At 41.6% G+C, this 17,241-nt stretch overlaps 1 protein-coding gene across 5 annotated transcripts in view; it reads left to right on the forward strand.

Annotated features, from left to right (window-relative positions):
• ANKRD11 (ankyrin repeat domain 11) overlaps window positions 1–17,241 on the forward strand; it is a 456,185-nt gene that overhangs the window by 399,755 nt on the left and 39,189 nt on the right. For all 5 annotated transcript variants that reach the window (XM_033940962.1, XM_033940964.1, XM_033940960.1 and 2 more), the window contains 2 exons: window positions 11,544–11,642; window positions 11,791–11,934. In XM_033940962.1, coding sequence (XP_033796853.1) covers window positions 11,544–11,642; window positions 11,791–11,934 — 243 coding nt within the window. The remainder of the gene's footprint in view (window positions 1–11,543; window positions 11,643–11,790; window positions 11,935–17,241) is intronic.

The following is a 17,241-nucleotide window of genomic DNA, read 5'->3' on the forward strand; positions in this document are numbered from 1 at the left end:
TTCTCAAAATTTTCTCACCAATCCCTCCTTGTGGAATCTTCATTAAAGAGGACCCATCCTTCCAGGGTTTATGCCACAGTACCTCATAGAAGAGAGGGTAAGACCATGGACAAGTTTGGCCGTCGCCTTTATCAGAATTCCATGATGGCTTCCAGAGTCCTTAACTATAATTTTATCTTCACTACTTATTTTAAGTTCCTGATTGATATCCTTCCAGGTTTTACTAAAAACCTTGATCAACATAGACATTCGGAGTTCCAACAAGTCACTGCTACCTTAGCGCAACTCAGGTTACATCTTCAGTCATCTTATGATACCTTTGAACTTTCTTCCAGGGTCACTGCATTCTCAGTAGCGATGCGCCGCCTAGCCTGGCCTCGCACCATTGATATGAACCCCAATCTTCAGGATCATCTGGCTAATATTCCTTGTGAGGACAATGACCTCTTTGATGAATCCAAAGAGGCTGCCACCAAGAAGTTGTCTGAGCATGAAAAATCTTTTGCTTCGATTATTAGACCAAAGCCTAAGCCAGCTCCTGCAAAACCTCGACCTCTTCCATCCTTCCAGAGGTGTTATCCTCCAAGGGCGGCTCCTTACACTCGAGCACCCCCCAAGAAGCAACAGCAGCAGAAGCAATAGAAACCACAACCTTCTGCTACATCCAAGGCTGCACCTAAGCCTTTTTGACTGTCTCAAACAGAGCATAACCTCCATTGTTCTGCCTCTGTCCTCCCTTCCCCTCAGAGGAGGTCGTCTCCATCATTTTTACCATCGATGGGAGACCATTACGTCCGATCTCTGGGTGTTTGTCAATAATCATTTCTCTCAGATTCCACCAGAGCTTCCTCCAAGAGAGTATCCTTCCAATCCATCCCAGACTGCCCTTCTTCAGGAAGCTCGAGCTCTGCTTCATCTCCGTGCCATCGAGGAAGTTCCAGTGGAACAGCAGAGCAGAGGGTTTTACTCCCGTTACTTCCTAGTTCCGAAGAAGACGGGCGATCTGCGACCCATACTAGATCTCAGGGCTCTCAACAAATTTTTGGTCAAGGAAAAATTTTGCATGCTGTCCTTGGCATCCCTCTATCCCCTTCTAGATCAGAACAATTGGTTATGTTCTCTAGATCTCAAGGAGGCTTACACTCACATTCCCATTCATCCAGCCTCCCGTCAGTACCTCAGATTTCGGGTGGGGAATCTGCATTTTCAATACAGGGTGCTACCCTTCGGCCTGGCATCATCTCCCAGAGTGTTCACCAAGTGCCTAGTGGTGGTAGCAGCAGCTCTAAGGAACCATGGTCTTCAGGTATTCTCCTACCTGGACGACTGGTTCATCAAAGATTCAAAATCTCAGGAGATTATTGTAGCAACCCAACGGACTACGTGGTTCCTACAAAGCGTGGGATTCGAATCAACTTTCCCAAACCCCACCTTCAGTCCTCTCAGAATCTACAGTTCATTTGAGCTGTTCTGGATACTATCCAACTCAGAGCATTCATTCCTCAACAACGTCTGGATGCTCTTCTTCAGCTCTGTCACAAAGTGTCTTCCTGCTCTTCACTCTTAGCGATACACATGATGGTACTACTAGGTCATATGGCCTCCACAGTGCATGTGACTCCTTTTGCCAAACTTCACCTCAGAATTCCTAAGTGGACCCTGGCATCTCAGTGGACGCAGGCTTGCAGATCACTCTCTCAACACATTACAGTCACTCTTTCGTTGAGACAGTCTCTCCGCTGTTGGATGCTCTCTTCCAAGCTCTGCAGAGGTTTACTCTTTCAAACGCTACCTCATCAGAAGGTCCTCATGACAGATTCCTCGACCTATGCTTGGGGGGCTCACTTCGACAGTCTCCGTACTCAAGGCCACTGGTCCAGCATGGATCAATAGTGTTGCATCAATCTGTTGGAACTCAGAGCGATCTTCAATGCTCTCAAAGCTTTTCAACATCTTCACGACCAGGTAGTCCTCATTTGGATGGACAACCAAGTCGCCATGTACTGTGTCAACAAGCAGGGAGGAACAGGATCTCTCTCTCTTTGCCAAGAATCTCTGAAGGTTTGGGATTGGGCAATCCTTCACAACACCTTCCTGAAAGCTGTCTACATTCAAGGAGAGAAAAACTGGTGGACAAGTTGAGTCATCTTCTGTAACCTCACAAATGGACACTAATTCTTCGCCTGTTCATCACATTTTTTCTCAGTGGGGAACTCTTCAGATAGATATCTTTGCTTCTCCTCACAACCACAAACTGCCTCAGTTCTGCTCCAGGATATACTCTTCTCATCGCCTCGAGGCAGATGTTTTTCTACTGGAATGGACGAATCTTCCTGTATGCATTCCCTCTCATGCTCAAGACTCTTGTCAAGCTGAAAAACGATCATGCCACCATGATTCTGATAGCTCCTCGGTGGCCGAGACAACTCAGCAGCAAGGAGCTATACCATCTACCAGTTTTTCCGTCTCTGCTTACACAGAGTCAAGGGTCTCTACTTCATCCTAATCTGCAGTGTCTACACCTGACAGCTTGGTACCTTTCAACATAACTCCTCTTCAGTTTTCTCAACCTATACGAAACATTTTTGAGGTTTCTAGAAAGCCTGCCACTAGACAATGCTACCACCAAAAATGGACTAGATTTTCTACATGGTGCATCTCATATGATAAGGAGCCTCAAGATTCCTCCTTATCTTCTGTTCTGGATTATCTTTTGCACGTGTCTACCTCTGGCCTCAAGTCTACATCTATCAGAGTCCATCTCAGTGCAATTGCTGCTTTCCATCAGCCTATTGAAGGGAAACTCCTCTCTGCTCATCCGGTTGTTTCCAAATTTATGAAGTAACTTTTCAATGTCAAACCTCCTCTCAGACTGCCTCCGGTGGTTTGGGATCTCAACGTTGTTCTTGCTCAGTTAATGAAGCCTCCATTTGAACCAATGTCTACGGCTCATCTGAAATATCTCACTTGGAAAGTGGTGTTTCTCATTGCCTCACATCTGCTCGAAGAGTCAGTGAGCTGTAAGCTTGAGTTGCTGATCTACCTTTCACAGTTTTCCATCATGACAAGGTGTTCCTCCGTACTCATCCAAAATTCTTGCCTAAAGTGGTTTCAGAATTTCATCTCAACCAATCTATTGTACTTCCAGTGTTTTTTCCAAGGCTTCATTCTCATCCTGGAGAATCAGCTCTTCATACTCTGGACTGTAAATGTGCTTTAGCCTTCTACTTAGAACGCACCAAACCACACAGATTTTCTCCTCAACTTTTTGTCTCCTTCGATCCGAACAAGCTGGGCTATCCAATTTCTAAGTGTACCATCTCCAACTGGATGGCTGCTTGTATCTCTTTCTATGCCCAGGCTGGATTGCATCTACAGTCGAGTCACAGCCCACAAAGTCAGAGCCATGGCGGCTTCAGTAGCCTTCCTCAGATCCACTCCTATTGAGGAAATTTGCAAAGCTGCCACCTGGTCCTCGGTTCATACGTTCACCTCTCATTATTGTCTGGATGTTTTCTCCAGACGGGATGGCCATTTTGACCAGAGAGTATTACAAAATGTATTCTCCTAAGTTGCCAATATTCCCACCATCCCATTCTGGTTAGCTTGGAGGTAACCCATATGTGAGAATAGGCTGCCTGGGAGCAGGCAGCTATTCTCACGTCCCACCCACTTCCCCTGGGTTGGCTTCTCTGCTAGCTATCTGAACTGAGGATACGCGCCCTGTGCTGGGCGGGAAGGCACTCACGCATGCGCGGTGCGGCAGACTCGAAATTTCTGAGTTTCTACAAGCAAGTATGCTTGCGAGGCTGTCCATATCCAGGCTCCGTCGGATGACGTCACCCATATGTGAGAGTAGCTGCCTGCTTGTCCCTGGTTAACAACTGTTACGGTAAGTAACTGTTTTACGCGCCTTGCCCCATGCTGAGCCTCTCCATCCCTGGTTCCCATTTTGCGGCCAGCGACGCACTCTACAGGGCCGAGCTTTTCGTGCTTCCTGCGCTGCTCTCTAAATGGCCGACCTTCTCCCTCCCCCTCTTTGTGTTTCTTCCCTTTTTATGTCTGCTTTTCCTGTAAATATTGTATTTCACCAAAACATACCTATTGTTTTTATTTTAAGTCCTTAATTTGTCTTGTTGATATGTCCTTGTAAGTCTCTCCCTTGTTTTTAATATTGTAAAACGTTTAGAATTCATGATAGGCATTTCAACAAATTGTAATAAAACTTGGAAGCCCCCTGTCTTATATTCGAGTCAACCATTTTTTCTCCTTCTTGAGCGGAAAATGGGGGTATCAAGTTATAGTCATATTGACTTATATTCGAGTATATATGGCTAAATAAATAAATAGACTTATATTCGAGTATATATGGCTAAATAAATAAATAACTTTTTATTCTTATGTGCAAAGTAGCTCTTATATATTAATCTATAACTGAACAATGTGGAAATGATTGATATTTCATGCAACAAGATTTTACATTCATCATATGTTTGCAGCACTTTATAAGTTTATGGAGTTTTCTATTATTTGAAGATCATTATTACAGTGATATCATCTCAAGTTTCAAGTTTATTAATATTTTTGATGAATCGCTTATTAAAATTACTAAGCGATGTACAAAATCAAAATAGAGAATAATATAAAGAAACTAACATTTTAACAGTATACTTTCATAAAATACAAACATGAGTCGGGAGGGAAAGAGTAAAAGTTACAATTTTCAATTTTTGGTAGAAAAGTGGAAAAAACAAGAGGGTGAGGGGTGGTTAAACCATAGCACGATTTGAAACCTCACTAAAAAATTTAAATATTAAAAGCATCTTTAAACAGCCTCATTTTAATGGAGCGATTTTGTTGGGGATATTTTTGACAACTTATAAGTAACCCTTTGAGAGATGAGGTACCAACCAAGGCTCCTACTGAAATAATTCTACTACTAAGTTTTTTTCTAAAAAGAGGTTTAATTCACGTTAATCAAACAAAGGTGTTTTACAAGTAGAACCGTTTGACATGCTACAATTACATGGCATTTGCAAGAACACTCATATCTCTGCTTCCTGAAGCAGCCCTGCAAAACATGGCCTTTGTCAAGGATGAAGTGCACTTTAAATATTAATTTGAAAAATTACTTTGAAGTTTTGGAAATAGTGAAGCATTTTGGTACTGTGATTAGAATTCTGAAGTGAACCACTAGTCTGCTGACTGCATGATTATCTGCTTGTAACACACTGATCTATGAGCACATAAAACCAAGTAACATAACATTATACTTATAGACCGTGTTACCAAAAAGTTCTAGTAGTGAATAATTCGAATATACATATGAATGGTATTTTTGAACTTCGCTATTGTATGTTAGTATTGATTATGTGACAGTATTTACTACATAAACTCCAGACATTCTTACATTTACTTGTTTCCCCATATGCACATTGGACAGTTAACATTCAGTCTGAGTGTCCTACATAATTTTCTCTAATGTATTTAGTCATCATTCCTCTGGTAGAATCTAATCTAATACACAACTTATTATTCACACTATACCAAAAAGTTTCAAGATGATTTAGATTCAAAGAGACCGTGAAATCTACAGGAAAATACAAAAGCAATCAATAATTGAAATATCATAAAATGAATATTACAACAAGTCATAAAATTTTTATGAAACCTTAAGTAATTGATATCAGTCCTAATGTAAAAATGTAGATTATTCCAAATTGTAATGGCAGCATAAGCAAAAGAGGAGTTGTGCTGTTGTTTATATTGTACTCCTCTAATCTGTGGAAAATTATAGTAATAAAGTAACACATAATCTGATGGAAGAATTATGCAAATGAGAAAAAAGCAAAATCAGATTATCTGAAGTCAGTCTGTAATATATGATGAACTATGCAATCTGATTTAAACTTAAATTCAACTCAACTGATAACCAATGAAGATTCTTGTACACTAATACAACACTTTCATATCTTTTAGACCATACATTAATCGTAGTATTCTGTAGCAGCTGTAATTTTTTCATCAGTTTTGATAAGTTCAAATATAAAGAATTACAGTAATCAAGATGAAGTAACACTAACATCTGACCTAACACTAATGTCTGACCTAAATGATGATCAAAAAAGCATGACTTCACTAGCCTAAGTTTCCTCGTAATATATAAAAAAAATCTTCCTCCATAAATTGGAAATGTAAGAGAAGAGTCTAAAAGAATATCCAAAACTTTAGACGTTTTAGTACCTGATTGTAGAATAAGACATGAAGGAACAGAAGATAGTGGATAGTGAATCTTGAAATCAAAGAACCTTCATCTTACTTGCATTCAATTTCAATTTATTAGTAGAAGCCCAATATCCTATTCATGTAATTGGTGAACTTAGCTGAAATGTCCTCCTTGTTTGAATTTAACGGAATTAATTTAAAAAAATCAATATAAGATAACATACAAACTTTGGCTGTCAAACATACGTTTTGCAGAGTACTCGTAAAGATATTAAAAAGCATAGGAGAAATAGAAGAGCCCTGTGGCACTCCACAAAAAGAAGCCCAGCTCCTAGAAAAGGTTCCATCCTTCAGCACGCTATAATTCCTATTAACTAAAAAATCGTTAAACCAATTAAGTACAGATCCAACTATATCTATACCCAACTCATTCATCTTTACTTCTATTGGACAGGCTAGATATACTATGCATATCTGCTTCCAGTCACACACTTTCTGAATTTCCAGATGCTCTTGCAGTGGGGTCACAATTAGAATCTACAGGAACCACATAAGGTATAATAATCCAACAACTATCATCATCAATTTCCGAACAAACACTTTCATTATCTGTTGTTATTACATCTGAATATTAATCACCAAAGACAAAATGTCTTCCTCTTTAGGAAAAGTTACTAATTTTATCTGGTTACTGTTTACAATTTTAATTACACCATTTGAGAATTTAATGCCATATGTTCTGTTTCTACTTCCATAATATTTAGAAACATGACGGCAGATAAAGGCCAAATGGCCCATCTAGTCTGCCCATCTGCAGTAACCATTATCTTTCTCTGTCTGACAGATCCCACGTGCCGATCCCAGGCCCTCTTGAATTCAGACACAGTCTCTGTTTCCACAACCTCTTCTGGGAGACTGTTACATTCATCTACCACCCTTTCTGTATGTAAATCCCAAGGTACTCTTGAGTCTTTCCAAAAAAATTATTTTAAAAAATGGTGAGCATCCAGTTGATGAATGAATGACTTTTGTAAGCAAAAACTAATTTGGCAGATGTTCCGCCCATTTTTTTTTTCTTTTCATAAGACACAGTTTTTAACATGTCATGCAACATTCTGTTGAAACACTCACATTTTGCATTTCCCTGTGGATGACATGGTTTTGTACAAGTCTTGGTTATTCTATAAAGTTTTTATGATTGCCTGATAACTGTATACTCAAAACTATTGCTTGAGCTGTAGTTCTGGCCATCTGATTTCTTGTTGGAACTTCTAAGGTGAAATGTGAAAACACATCTGTCATGAGTAGAATATTTTCCATACCATTATGACTTTGTTCTAAGATAGTGTAATCTATTGCAAGTATTTCAAGAGGGAAATTTAGTATGAAAGCTTTTCATTGAAGCTCTCTCTTTCTACATGAGTCTTTCCCAATTTTACACTTTTTACATGCTAATATCCAGGCTTTTATATCCCAGGCCATACCAATCCAAAAATAGATGGTTCTTACATTCTTTTATGTTTTTCCTATCTGAAATGACCTTCACGATCATGTTTAGCCATGAAAACGTCTTTCTGGAGCAATTGGTGAAATTATCAGGCAGTTGATAATTCCTCATCTCTTAAATATTGTATTTCTCTAAACAGCAAGTCATTGATTAACTTCAAATGGTGTCTTTGTTCCCGAAGTTTCCTTGTGATCTGTACTACCATTGCAATTCAGGAGTTTATTTAGATTTAATAGCAGTTATTACTTCTTTCAAGATTTCATCTTGACTTTGCAATGTTTTAAGACTCTCTCTTAAGTAATCTGGAACACAGAATCAGCATGCTCTTCTAATTCAGTCATCTGCACAAGTCCCCATATCTTTAGACTTCCATGTAATTCCTAAATCAAGGCCTTTAGCTTGCTTATGCATGTCATAGAATCTTTATGTAGTGCCCGCTTAAGGTCCTAGAGCACGATATGATCTTGATTGGTGACATAGAATTAGAAGCTAACTGAGGGTAGTGAGAATGACTGGGATTTATTTTAATTTTCTTTTTGCTTTATTTTTGTTGGGCTTGTTTAATTTTGCTATATATTTTTTTCCTGCTTTAATTTTAGGGTTTTTCTTTGGGGTTCTTTGATATTGAAGTTTTCCCTTCTGTTGTCCCTTTTATGGTATTGAATTTATTGTATTATTTTTTCACTCTTCCTTCTTTATATAGAACTCTTGAAAAAGCTAATTACAGACCTCTTCACTGAATTAACTTAGAATGTAAATACTAAGTAATCATTTCTTTCATAGGTACTATAGTTAGATTGTGACCCCTTTGGGACAAAGAGGGATATTCAAAGTACCTGATTAGATTTTTGGCCATTACTAAAGTCAATTTAATTGTTTTGCAAACCGTTTCGAATCCTTTGGGAGATTTAGCTGTATAAAAGATACCACATTAAATTAAATTGAGAGTTGTGTTGCTGGTCTATCGATTCCTGATCTTCCAAGACTGCATAGGCAATTAGATCACCATCATCAGATTGTACTATCTCCTTATTTGCTGCACCACATGCTCCAACCAACTTATTGCAGCTGGCGGTATGAAAATATTGTTTTATTTCATTGGGCCACTTTTTAGACATCAAGATCGGTCAGAGATGTATTGCATCTAAAGTACTTCAGATTCTAGCAAATCTTTGGAGGTAATCACTTAAATATCACCGAAATAAATAGGGCTTGTTCAGCATTATGTTAAGTAAACAGGAGTTCAGTATATGAATGCTCTTGTATGCAAGAAATATTAACATTAAAGGTTATAGAAGAATCATACCAATGCAAAATTTGGACGTCTAAAGCTGAGCACGATTCTACAAAGGACACCTATCTTGGACATCCAAAGTGCGCCTAACTTTAGACGCGCTTTGTAGAATCAGGGTCTATGTGTACACCTTTTAAAAATGTAACACTTCATATAAGACTGAAAAGAGCCCTTAATGGTACTGAAGAACAGCTTCAATTTGGCACCCCTACATGCTGGCAAAGCCGACATTTGTCTCTGATGCAGGTAATGTGATGCCAAAACATGTTGGGCTGTTGTAGTAACAGTTGAACTCTGGATATAGAAAAGACACCAAAAAATAGTGGGAAATACTAGGCAGACAAGCAGAAAGTCTCAATCAAACAACTCTTTATTATAGAAATTTCTATATTAGAGCTGTTTGATAAGGACTTTTTGCTCATCTATCTGGTGCTTCCCACCATTTTTTGTGGGAGGGTTTTCTAGTGTGTTATGGGACTCTTGGGTTTTCTTTCTGGTTTTTTGTGAACTCTGGATATATACAGTACACCTTTTATCTTAAAAGACTTTTAATAACATTTTATTTGAAACTTTTTAAGCTGCTCTACTGCTTGCCCCTTTTATTTTCTGCAATTGTTTTACAGTTGGTTATTGCCTTTCTTTTTCTGTTGTTTTCAGGTCAGCCAGTTCTATCATGTCCCACCTCCAAGGTTACTTACTTTAAAGTTTTCTGTTCTAAAACTGTATACATACTGAAGTATCCTATAGCTGGGGAAGAACTATTTGTATGACTGGGTTGATCCTGCTTGTGGACAGAAAAAAACAATATTGTTCACTAGAGAATGACAAAATTTGTCCCTGCCTCCACCCCGTCCTGTCCTCGCGAGCTCAGTTTCCGTCCCGTCCCCGCGAGCTCGGTCCCCATTTCTAGCAAGCCATCTGATTCCCGTCCCCACAAACTATCTGATCCCATCCACACAAGCCTCGAATAGTTTTATACTGAGCTTATTTTCTCAAAGTATAAAAAGGAACAATATTCTGTACAATTGTTATTTTATAAATCAAAGTTCTGGCTGCTGAACGAGAGAAAGAGATGTTCAGCTGGCAGTGCTTTGTTTATAAATTTTTATCAACACAACTAATATACTACTTTATCCTAAAAAAAAAAGAAAAGAAATAGAATTTTTTTTCTACCTTTTTTATTGGCTGGTTTCTGCTTTCCTCATCTTCTCATTCAATTCCTTCCATCCACTGTCTGCCTTCTCTGCCTCTTCCATTTGCTCTGTTACTGTGCCTCTCCCACCCCCCACTCCTCATTGGTCTTGGATCCATCTTCTTCCCTCTGCTCCCCCAATAGTCTAGCATCTCTGTCTTCTTCCCTTCCATCGTCTTCTCCCCACTTTCTGTTCCCCATTTCCCTTCATCGTCTTCTCCTAACTCCCTGTTCCCCATTTCCCTTCAGCGTCTTCTTCCCACTCTCTGTTCCCCATTTCCCTTCAGCGTCTTCTTCCCACTCTCTGTTCCCCATTTCCCGTCCATCGTCTTCTCCCCACTCTCTGTTCCCCATTTCCCTTCCATCGTCTTCTCCGCACTCTCTGTTCCCCATTTCCCTTCATCGTCTTCTCCCCATTCTCTGTTCCCCATTTCCCTTCAGTGTCTTCTTCCCACTCTCTGTTCTACATTTCCTTTCAGCATCTGTTTCTTTCTACCCCCTTCCCTCTCTCCACCCCCCTTCAGCACCCCACACACGATCCATTCATCTCCCTCCCATCCCCTTACCTTCGTGGCGTGTTTTAATTTAATTTGTTCAAGCAGCCCGAACCTGAAGTCGTGTGCATCTGCAAAAGCTTCTCCTCTGACAGAACCAGAAATTGCGTCAGAGGAGAAGCTTCCGGAGACGCACGCGACTTCAGGCTCAGGCTGCTTGAACAAATTAAACTAAAATGTGCCAGGAAGGTAAGGAGAATGGAGGGGAAATAGATGCAGTGGTGAACTGTAGGTAGGAGGGAGGGAGATAGATGCGGCAAACAGGAGGGAGGGAAATAGATGTGGCGGTGATCAGGAGGGAGGGGGCTGCATGTGATCGGTGACTGCGCGCGTTCCCTCCCTTAACTGCAGAGACAAGGCCATTCACTGGTCCACGGGGCTGTGGATGGCCTTGTCTCTATACCTGCAGTGAGAACTTTCTTTTTTCCCCACCGTTTCGGCAGGTTACCTGTGGCTACCGGCGGCTAGCTGCGGGTAACAGCCACCATATCATTCTCTATTGCTCACTTGTAATGCATGTTTTCTTTAGGCAGCATGATAAATCAGAAATGTAATCCCACATCCCAGAGAGTTAATGTAAGCTAAGGATTAAATAAGGTTTCTCCACACAGGTGCAGTGAACAGGAAGGTAATATAATGCTCAAACGTGTTATAGGTGTTTCCTGAGCTCTGTTCCAACATTGTCAGATGACATCACATGTTTATGTGTCTGATGTATGCTATTGCCTATTTATATTTGTTTACAAGTCATCTTTCCTTTTGTATTTGTAGATTGCTCCTCCTCCATCCCTGTCAGAGCCATTGAAAGATTTGTTCAGACAGCAAGAAGCAGTGAGAGGAAAACTGAGACTCCAGCACAGCATAGAGAGGGTAGGCTTTCACTGCTGCTATTTTAATTTAAAGAACAGCAATTTGCTTTGCTATATTTTTGCTTTATTCGATATTACTACTGCAGAGTTTTTGGAGCTGCGCTACACAAATAGGGAGATATTTGCTCTAATTTGTACTCTATTTCTAGGAGAAGCTGATTGTTTCATGTGAGCAGGAAATCCTGCGGGTTCATTGTCGAGCTGCAAGAACAATAGCTAACCAGGCTGTGCCTTTCAGTGCCTGCACAATGCTACTGGATTCAGAAGTCTACAACATGCCGTTAGAAAATCAGGTTTGGGCACCTTTTTGATACTCTTAATACCAGAAAGTTTATTACTTAGCTGGAGCCGCAGTGCTCGGAAGGAAAGGCCATTCTATCACTTTGTCATGGGAATCATTGTGGAATTTGTTCTTGAGAAGGAAGGCTACGTTTTCATGAGACAAGATAGCTAACAATTGGACTAAGCTTCTGCTTGTATCCCAGATTTCTGCAGGGTTGTTTTTTTTTATTTTGTGGCGATACTACATATCAGAATGAATTTGAGAACATTGATTGCAGTAGCCCTTTTCTGTGATGTGTTGTGAGCTTCTGCCATGATGTTTTTTTTCTAGTGTGATAGCTGTGGTGTTCTAGACAAGCAGGTAATCTCCCCATGGCCATGAGCCTTTGCAGAATGAATCCCGATTTTTATGTACTACTACTAATTATCATTTATGTAGCGCTGTACATTTTGACCCTCCTATTTTACTGAGAACTCCGTTGCCACCTACAGGCTTGCGAGCCTGAAGGAGTATTTCTGTTCTGCCTTCTTTTTTTCTTTAATTTTAGTTGGGTTTTTGCCTATTTTTCTTCAGTTTTCGGTGCTCAGAGCTTCTTGATTCCAGGGTTCAGTTCTGCCTGAGTGGAGAAGCATTTTTGGAGCTTGGGGACCATCCCCAGTTAGCATTGCTCACTTACTGCTTGGCAGGGGTTTGAGCACAGGCTGTCAGTCATCCGTAGGAGGCTCATCGGTGTCTCGCAGGGTGCCAGCTGCATTTTCACCTCTCCCTCCCAGATTTGCATATTCGTGGGGACAGGGGTTTAGTCAGACACTGTGTCTGGCTGGCAGCCCGAAGACCCAGCGTTGGAGGACTTTCTTCATGAGGCAGTGATTTCTTCTCCCTTTCCAGCTACTATTGAGGGCTGTGACAGGCTGCAGCACATTACCAGCACAGGTCACAGTGAGTAAGGTTGTTAACAGCCCATGAGGTGCATTGGGGAAGTGGGGTCTGATATTCAAAAGTTTGGTGGTTTGTACTTGTTCCCCTATGTTCCCCCCACCCCTCAAATCCTAATTTTACTGCTTTTTTTTCCATTTTATTTTGCCTTTAGCAGTCTTTTTTTCAAATGTTTCCTGCAGCTCCAAAACTTTGTTTTGTCTCAAAACTAGTGGGAATGGAGTCCAGGGACTCTTTTACCCCTAATTAATGCCAGGAATGCGCAAATTGTGTGCGTGCCACATGGGAAGGAGAGGCGGGAGCATCTGGTTTAGCCTCCCGTTTGCACTCTTGACTGAGGAATGGGCAGCTAGCCCAGTGGTTTGGGTCTTTTTTGGACCCAGAAACAGTGACCTTCCTACGTGGAAAGGCACAGATGCTGCAGAGCCCAAGAGACATATTTGCTGGTACTCCGCACTGCCTGCTTTGACCTTTCCCTCTGAAGTGGTCCAGATCCAAACCAAAATCACATTCAAAGTGGTTCTCAAAGTCACTATTTCCATAGAAGGCTTCAAAAAACAGTTAAGCTAATATTTTCTTGATCACGATATTTGCTGGTACCACTTCCTGAATTTTTCAAGATTAAAAAATAAGCCATCACAATTGGGGATAGAAATATGATGGCAGATAAAGGCCAAATGGCCCATCCAGTCTACCCATCTACAGTAACTATTATCTCTTCCTCACTCTAAGACAGTAGTTCTCAACCCGGTCCTAGGGGACCCCTAGCCAGTCGGGTTTTCAAGATGTCCCTAATGAATATGCATGAGAGAGATTTGCATATAATGGAAGTGGCAGGTATGCAAATCTCTCTCATGCATAATCATTAAGGATAAACATTTTTTTTAAATGAGCCGCAAAACATCAGGCCTTTAAAAAAAAAAAACCTCCCCTACCCAACAAAAATCCCCCAAAACCCCAGCTACTTCACCCGACGCTGGCCGAGCGAATATGGCAGGAGGGATGCCAACTCCCTCCTGCCACCAAATGATTGCATCCGGCCGGCCGGCCAACATGCCCCCCCTCCCCCGGACCGGCCCGACACCTTCCCTGTACCTAAAACTTGGGAGCAGGAGGGTTGCTCAGTCCCTCCTGCTCCTTAATCCTCCAGAACTGTCTTCGGGAGCAGGAGGAACTGCAAAGTCCTCCTGCTCCTCCTCCATGACGAAACACGAATGTGGGCCTTAAGCCCTGCCCTGGTGCATCAAGCAACATTGGTTCTCCCTTCTACTTCAACTTAGCTGCAGGAAGCCCATACCTCTTCCAGCATTTCCTACTCTACTTACTCAGAATCAGGAATCACTTCTACATCCCAACCTGCAATCACTACACCTGACAGCTTGGTTTCTCTTGGGCTGAATCCATCTCACTTACATCTTTCTCAGCCTGTTTGTCAAATTCTTGACGCATCCAGGAATGTTATCAACAAAAGTGGACTAGATTCTTTTCCTGGTGTCGTCTTCATCATCATGATCCAACTTCATTATCAGTGGATTTGGTGTTGGATTATCTGCTTCATCTGTCTGATTCTCGCCTCAAATCTACATCTGTCAGAGTTCATCTCAGCACTATTATAGCTTTTCACATGCCAGTCAAAAGTAAACCTCTTACTGCTCATCCTTTGGTCTCCAGATTAATGAAAGGACTTTTCAATGTGAAACCACCTCTCAAGCCTCCACCTGTCGTCTGGGACCTTAATGTGGTCCTTTCCAGTTTGATGAAGCCACCATTTGAACAAATGTCTACAACTCATCTTAAGTTTCTTACCTGGAAAGTCGTCTTTCTTATTGCTCTCACCTCTGCCAGGAGGATAAGTGAGTTACAAGCATTAGTAGCAGATCCACCCTTCACAGTTTTTCATTATGACAGGGTGGTTCTACATACACATCCAGAGTTTCTTCTGAAAGTTGTCACGGAATTTCATCTCAATCAGTCCATTGCTCTACCAGTGTTTTTTTCCTAAACCTCTTTCTCATCCTGGAGAAACCACCTTGCATACTTTGGAATGTAAACGGGCTTTGGCCTATTACATTGATCGGACAAAGCCACATCGAACATCTCCCCAACTTTTCATCTCTTTTGATCCAAACAAGTTTGGGCATCCTGTATCCAAGAGAACGATTTCTAACTGGCTGGTTGCCTGCATTTCGTTCTGCTATGCTCAGACTAGACTGGCAATGGAGAGTCATGTCACAGCCCACAAAGTTAGAGCTATGGCAGCTTCTGTGGCTTTCCTTAGATCTACGCCCATTGAGGAAATCTGTAAAGCTGCTACCTGGTCCTCAGTTCATACCTTCACTTCTCACTACTGTATAGAGTCTTTTTCCAGACAGGATGGGCACTTTGGCCAATCTGTGTTACAAAATTTATTTTCCTAAAGGCCACCCATACGTGAGAATATGCTGCCTGCTTGCCCTGGGATAAAGCATAGTTACTTAATGTAACAAGTGTTTTCCAGGGACAGCAGGTAGATATTCTCACAACCCACCCATCTCCCCGGCTTGGCTTCTTAGCTGGTTTATCTTAACTGAGAGTCCGCACGCCCTGCATCGGGCGGGAAGGCACTCGCGCATGCACGGTTCAGCCTATCGCAAACTTTCTAAAGACTTAAAGTAGCAATGCACTTTTAAAGTGGTCCATTCCGGGGCTCCATCGGTGATGTCACCCATACATGAGAATATCTGCCTGCTGTCCCTGGATAACACCTGTTACGGTAAGTAATTGTGCTTTTTTGCATTGGGAAGCCATGTTAGAGCGTGGCCCTTATCTGCCATCATGTTTCTATATGGTTACTGCGGATAGGCAGACTAGATGGGCCATTTGGCCTTTATCTGCCATCATGTTTCTAAGTTTCTATCAATCGCTTTGCTAGTTTACATGGCATTTCAATATTAATGACCTTATTTGCATGGCCAGATCAGACATTGAGCAATTGTGCACAAACCCATGCGGTGAGCCGTTTTGTGAATTGGGTCAGCAAATCCGATTGTTGCTCAACCAGTCAAAACCAGTTTTGTGAAGATCGTTAAAACGATCGCTGACTTTAGTACATCTGGGCCTAGGCCCCATTCCCAGGACACTTGCCCAATTATTGCTATACCTTATCTGGTGAAAAGCAAATATGCCCAAAAGAAAATCATCTAATTAAATTTTGAGCCAGAAACTAGCTAATGTCGTTCCTCTGCATAAAAAGGGTTGCAGGGCAGAGGCTGCGAATTATAGACCAGTGAGTCTCACATCAATAGTGTGCAAACTCATGGAAACACTAATTAAAAGCAAATTGGACACAATCTTGAATGAAGGGAATCTTCGGGATCCCAGTCAGCATGGATTCACCAAGAGTAGGTCCTGCCAATCCAATCTCATCAGCTTCTTTGACTGGGTAACAAGAAAGTTGGACTTGGGAGAGTCTTTGGACGTCGTGTACCTGGACTTCAGTAAAGCTTTTGACAGTGTCCCACACCGCAGGCTGCTAAGCAAGATGGAATCGATGGGGTTAGGAGAGACACTTACTGCATGGGTCAATGATTGCCTTTAGCAGTCTTTTTTTCAAATGTTTCCTACAGCTCCAAAACTTTGTTTTGTCTCAAAACTAGTGGGAATGGAGTCCAGGGACTCTTTTACCCCTAATTAATGCCAGGAATGCTCGAGGAACGTAGGGAGAGGGGAGACATGATCGAAACATTTAAGTACCTCACGGGACGTGTCGAAGCTATAGGATGCCTACGGCTGCCTACAATCGGGACGTAGTTTACAGAATCCAGGCCTAAGTGTCCAGTGGTCGTGTCCGCAACAGCCTTCAGCTCTCATCTCCTCTAGCACCGGACATACGCACAAGCTGCACTGTCTCCTATGGTTACCTTACATTCTGGAACGTTGCCCGCCTCGCTGCTGTGACTTAATGCAAGCATTTTCCTGCGTCTGTATGTGATTGTGGAGTGGAGAGGATAATCACGTACAGACGCAAGAAAGCGCTTGTGGGAGGTTACAGCAGTGAGATGAGCAACGTTCCAAAATCCGACCGCTGGACACTTAAGGCACAAGTTTTCCATAAAGAATCATTCTTTATAATACCGAGGGCCTCAAAATAGTACCTGGCGGGCCGCGAGTTTGAGACCACTGTCCTGTCCTATGCTAAGCAAACCTCTGACACAGAAACTAAACTGGAGACAAGCACAAATTAAGTTTTTTGGCTGAATTTCTATGAATTTCTCCATCTAGCACCCTTGTGGTTCTTCAGCTATGCTTGAGCCTAGTGTATTTAAACTCCATGCACTTACATTCCCCAGTGTGCAAAACTCTATATTACTTGGAGGAAAAACCTAGCAATTAATGCAATGGG

The sequence above is a fragment of the Geotrypetes seraphini genome, chromosome 4 (assembly GCF_902459505.1).
Source record: "Geotrypetes seraphini chromosome 4, aGeoSer1.1, whole genome shotgun sequence".
NCBI lineage: Eukaryota > Metazoa > Chordata > Amphibia > Gymnophiona > Dermophiidae > Geotrypetes > Geotrypetes seraphini.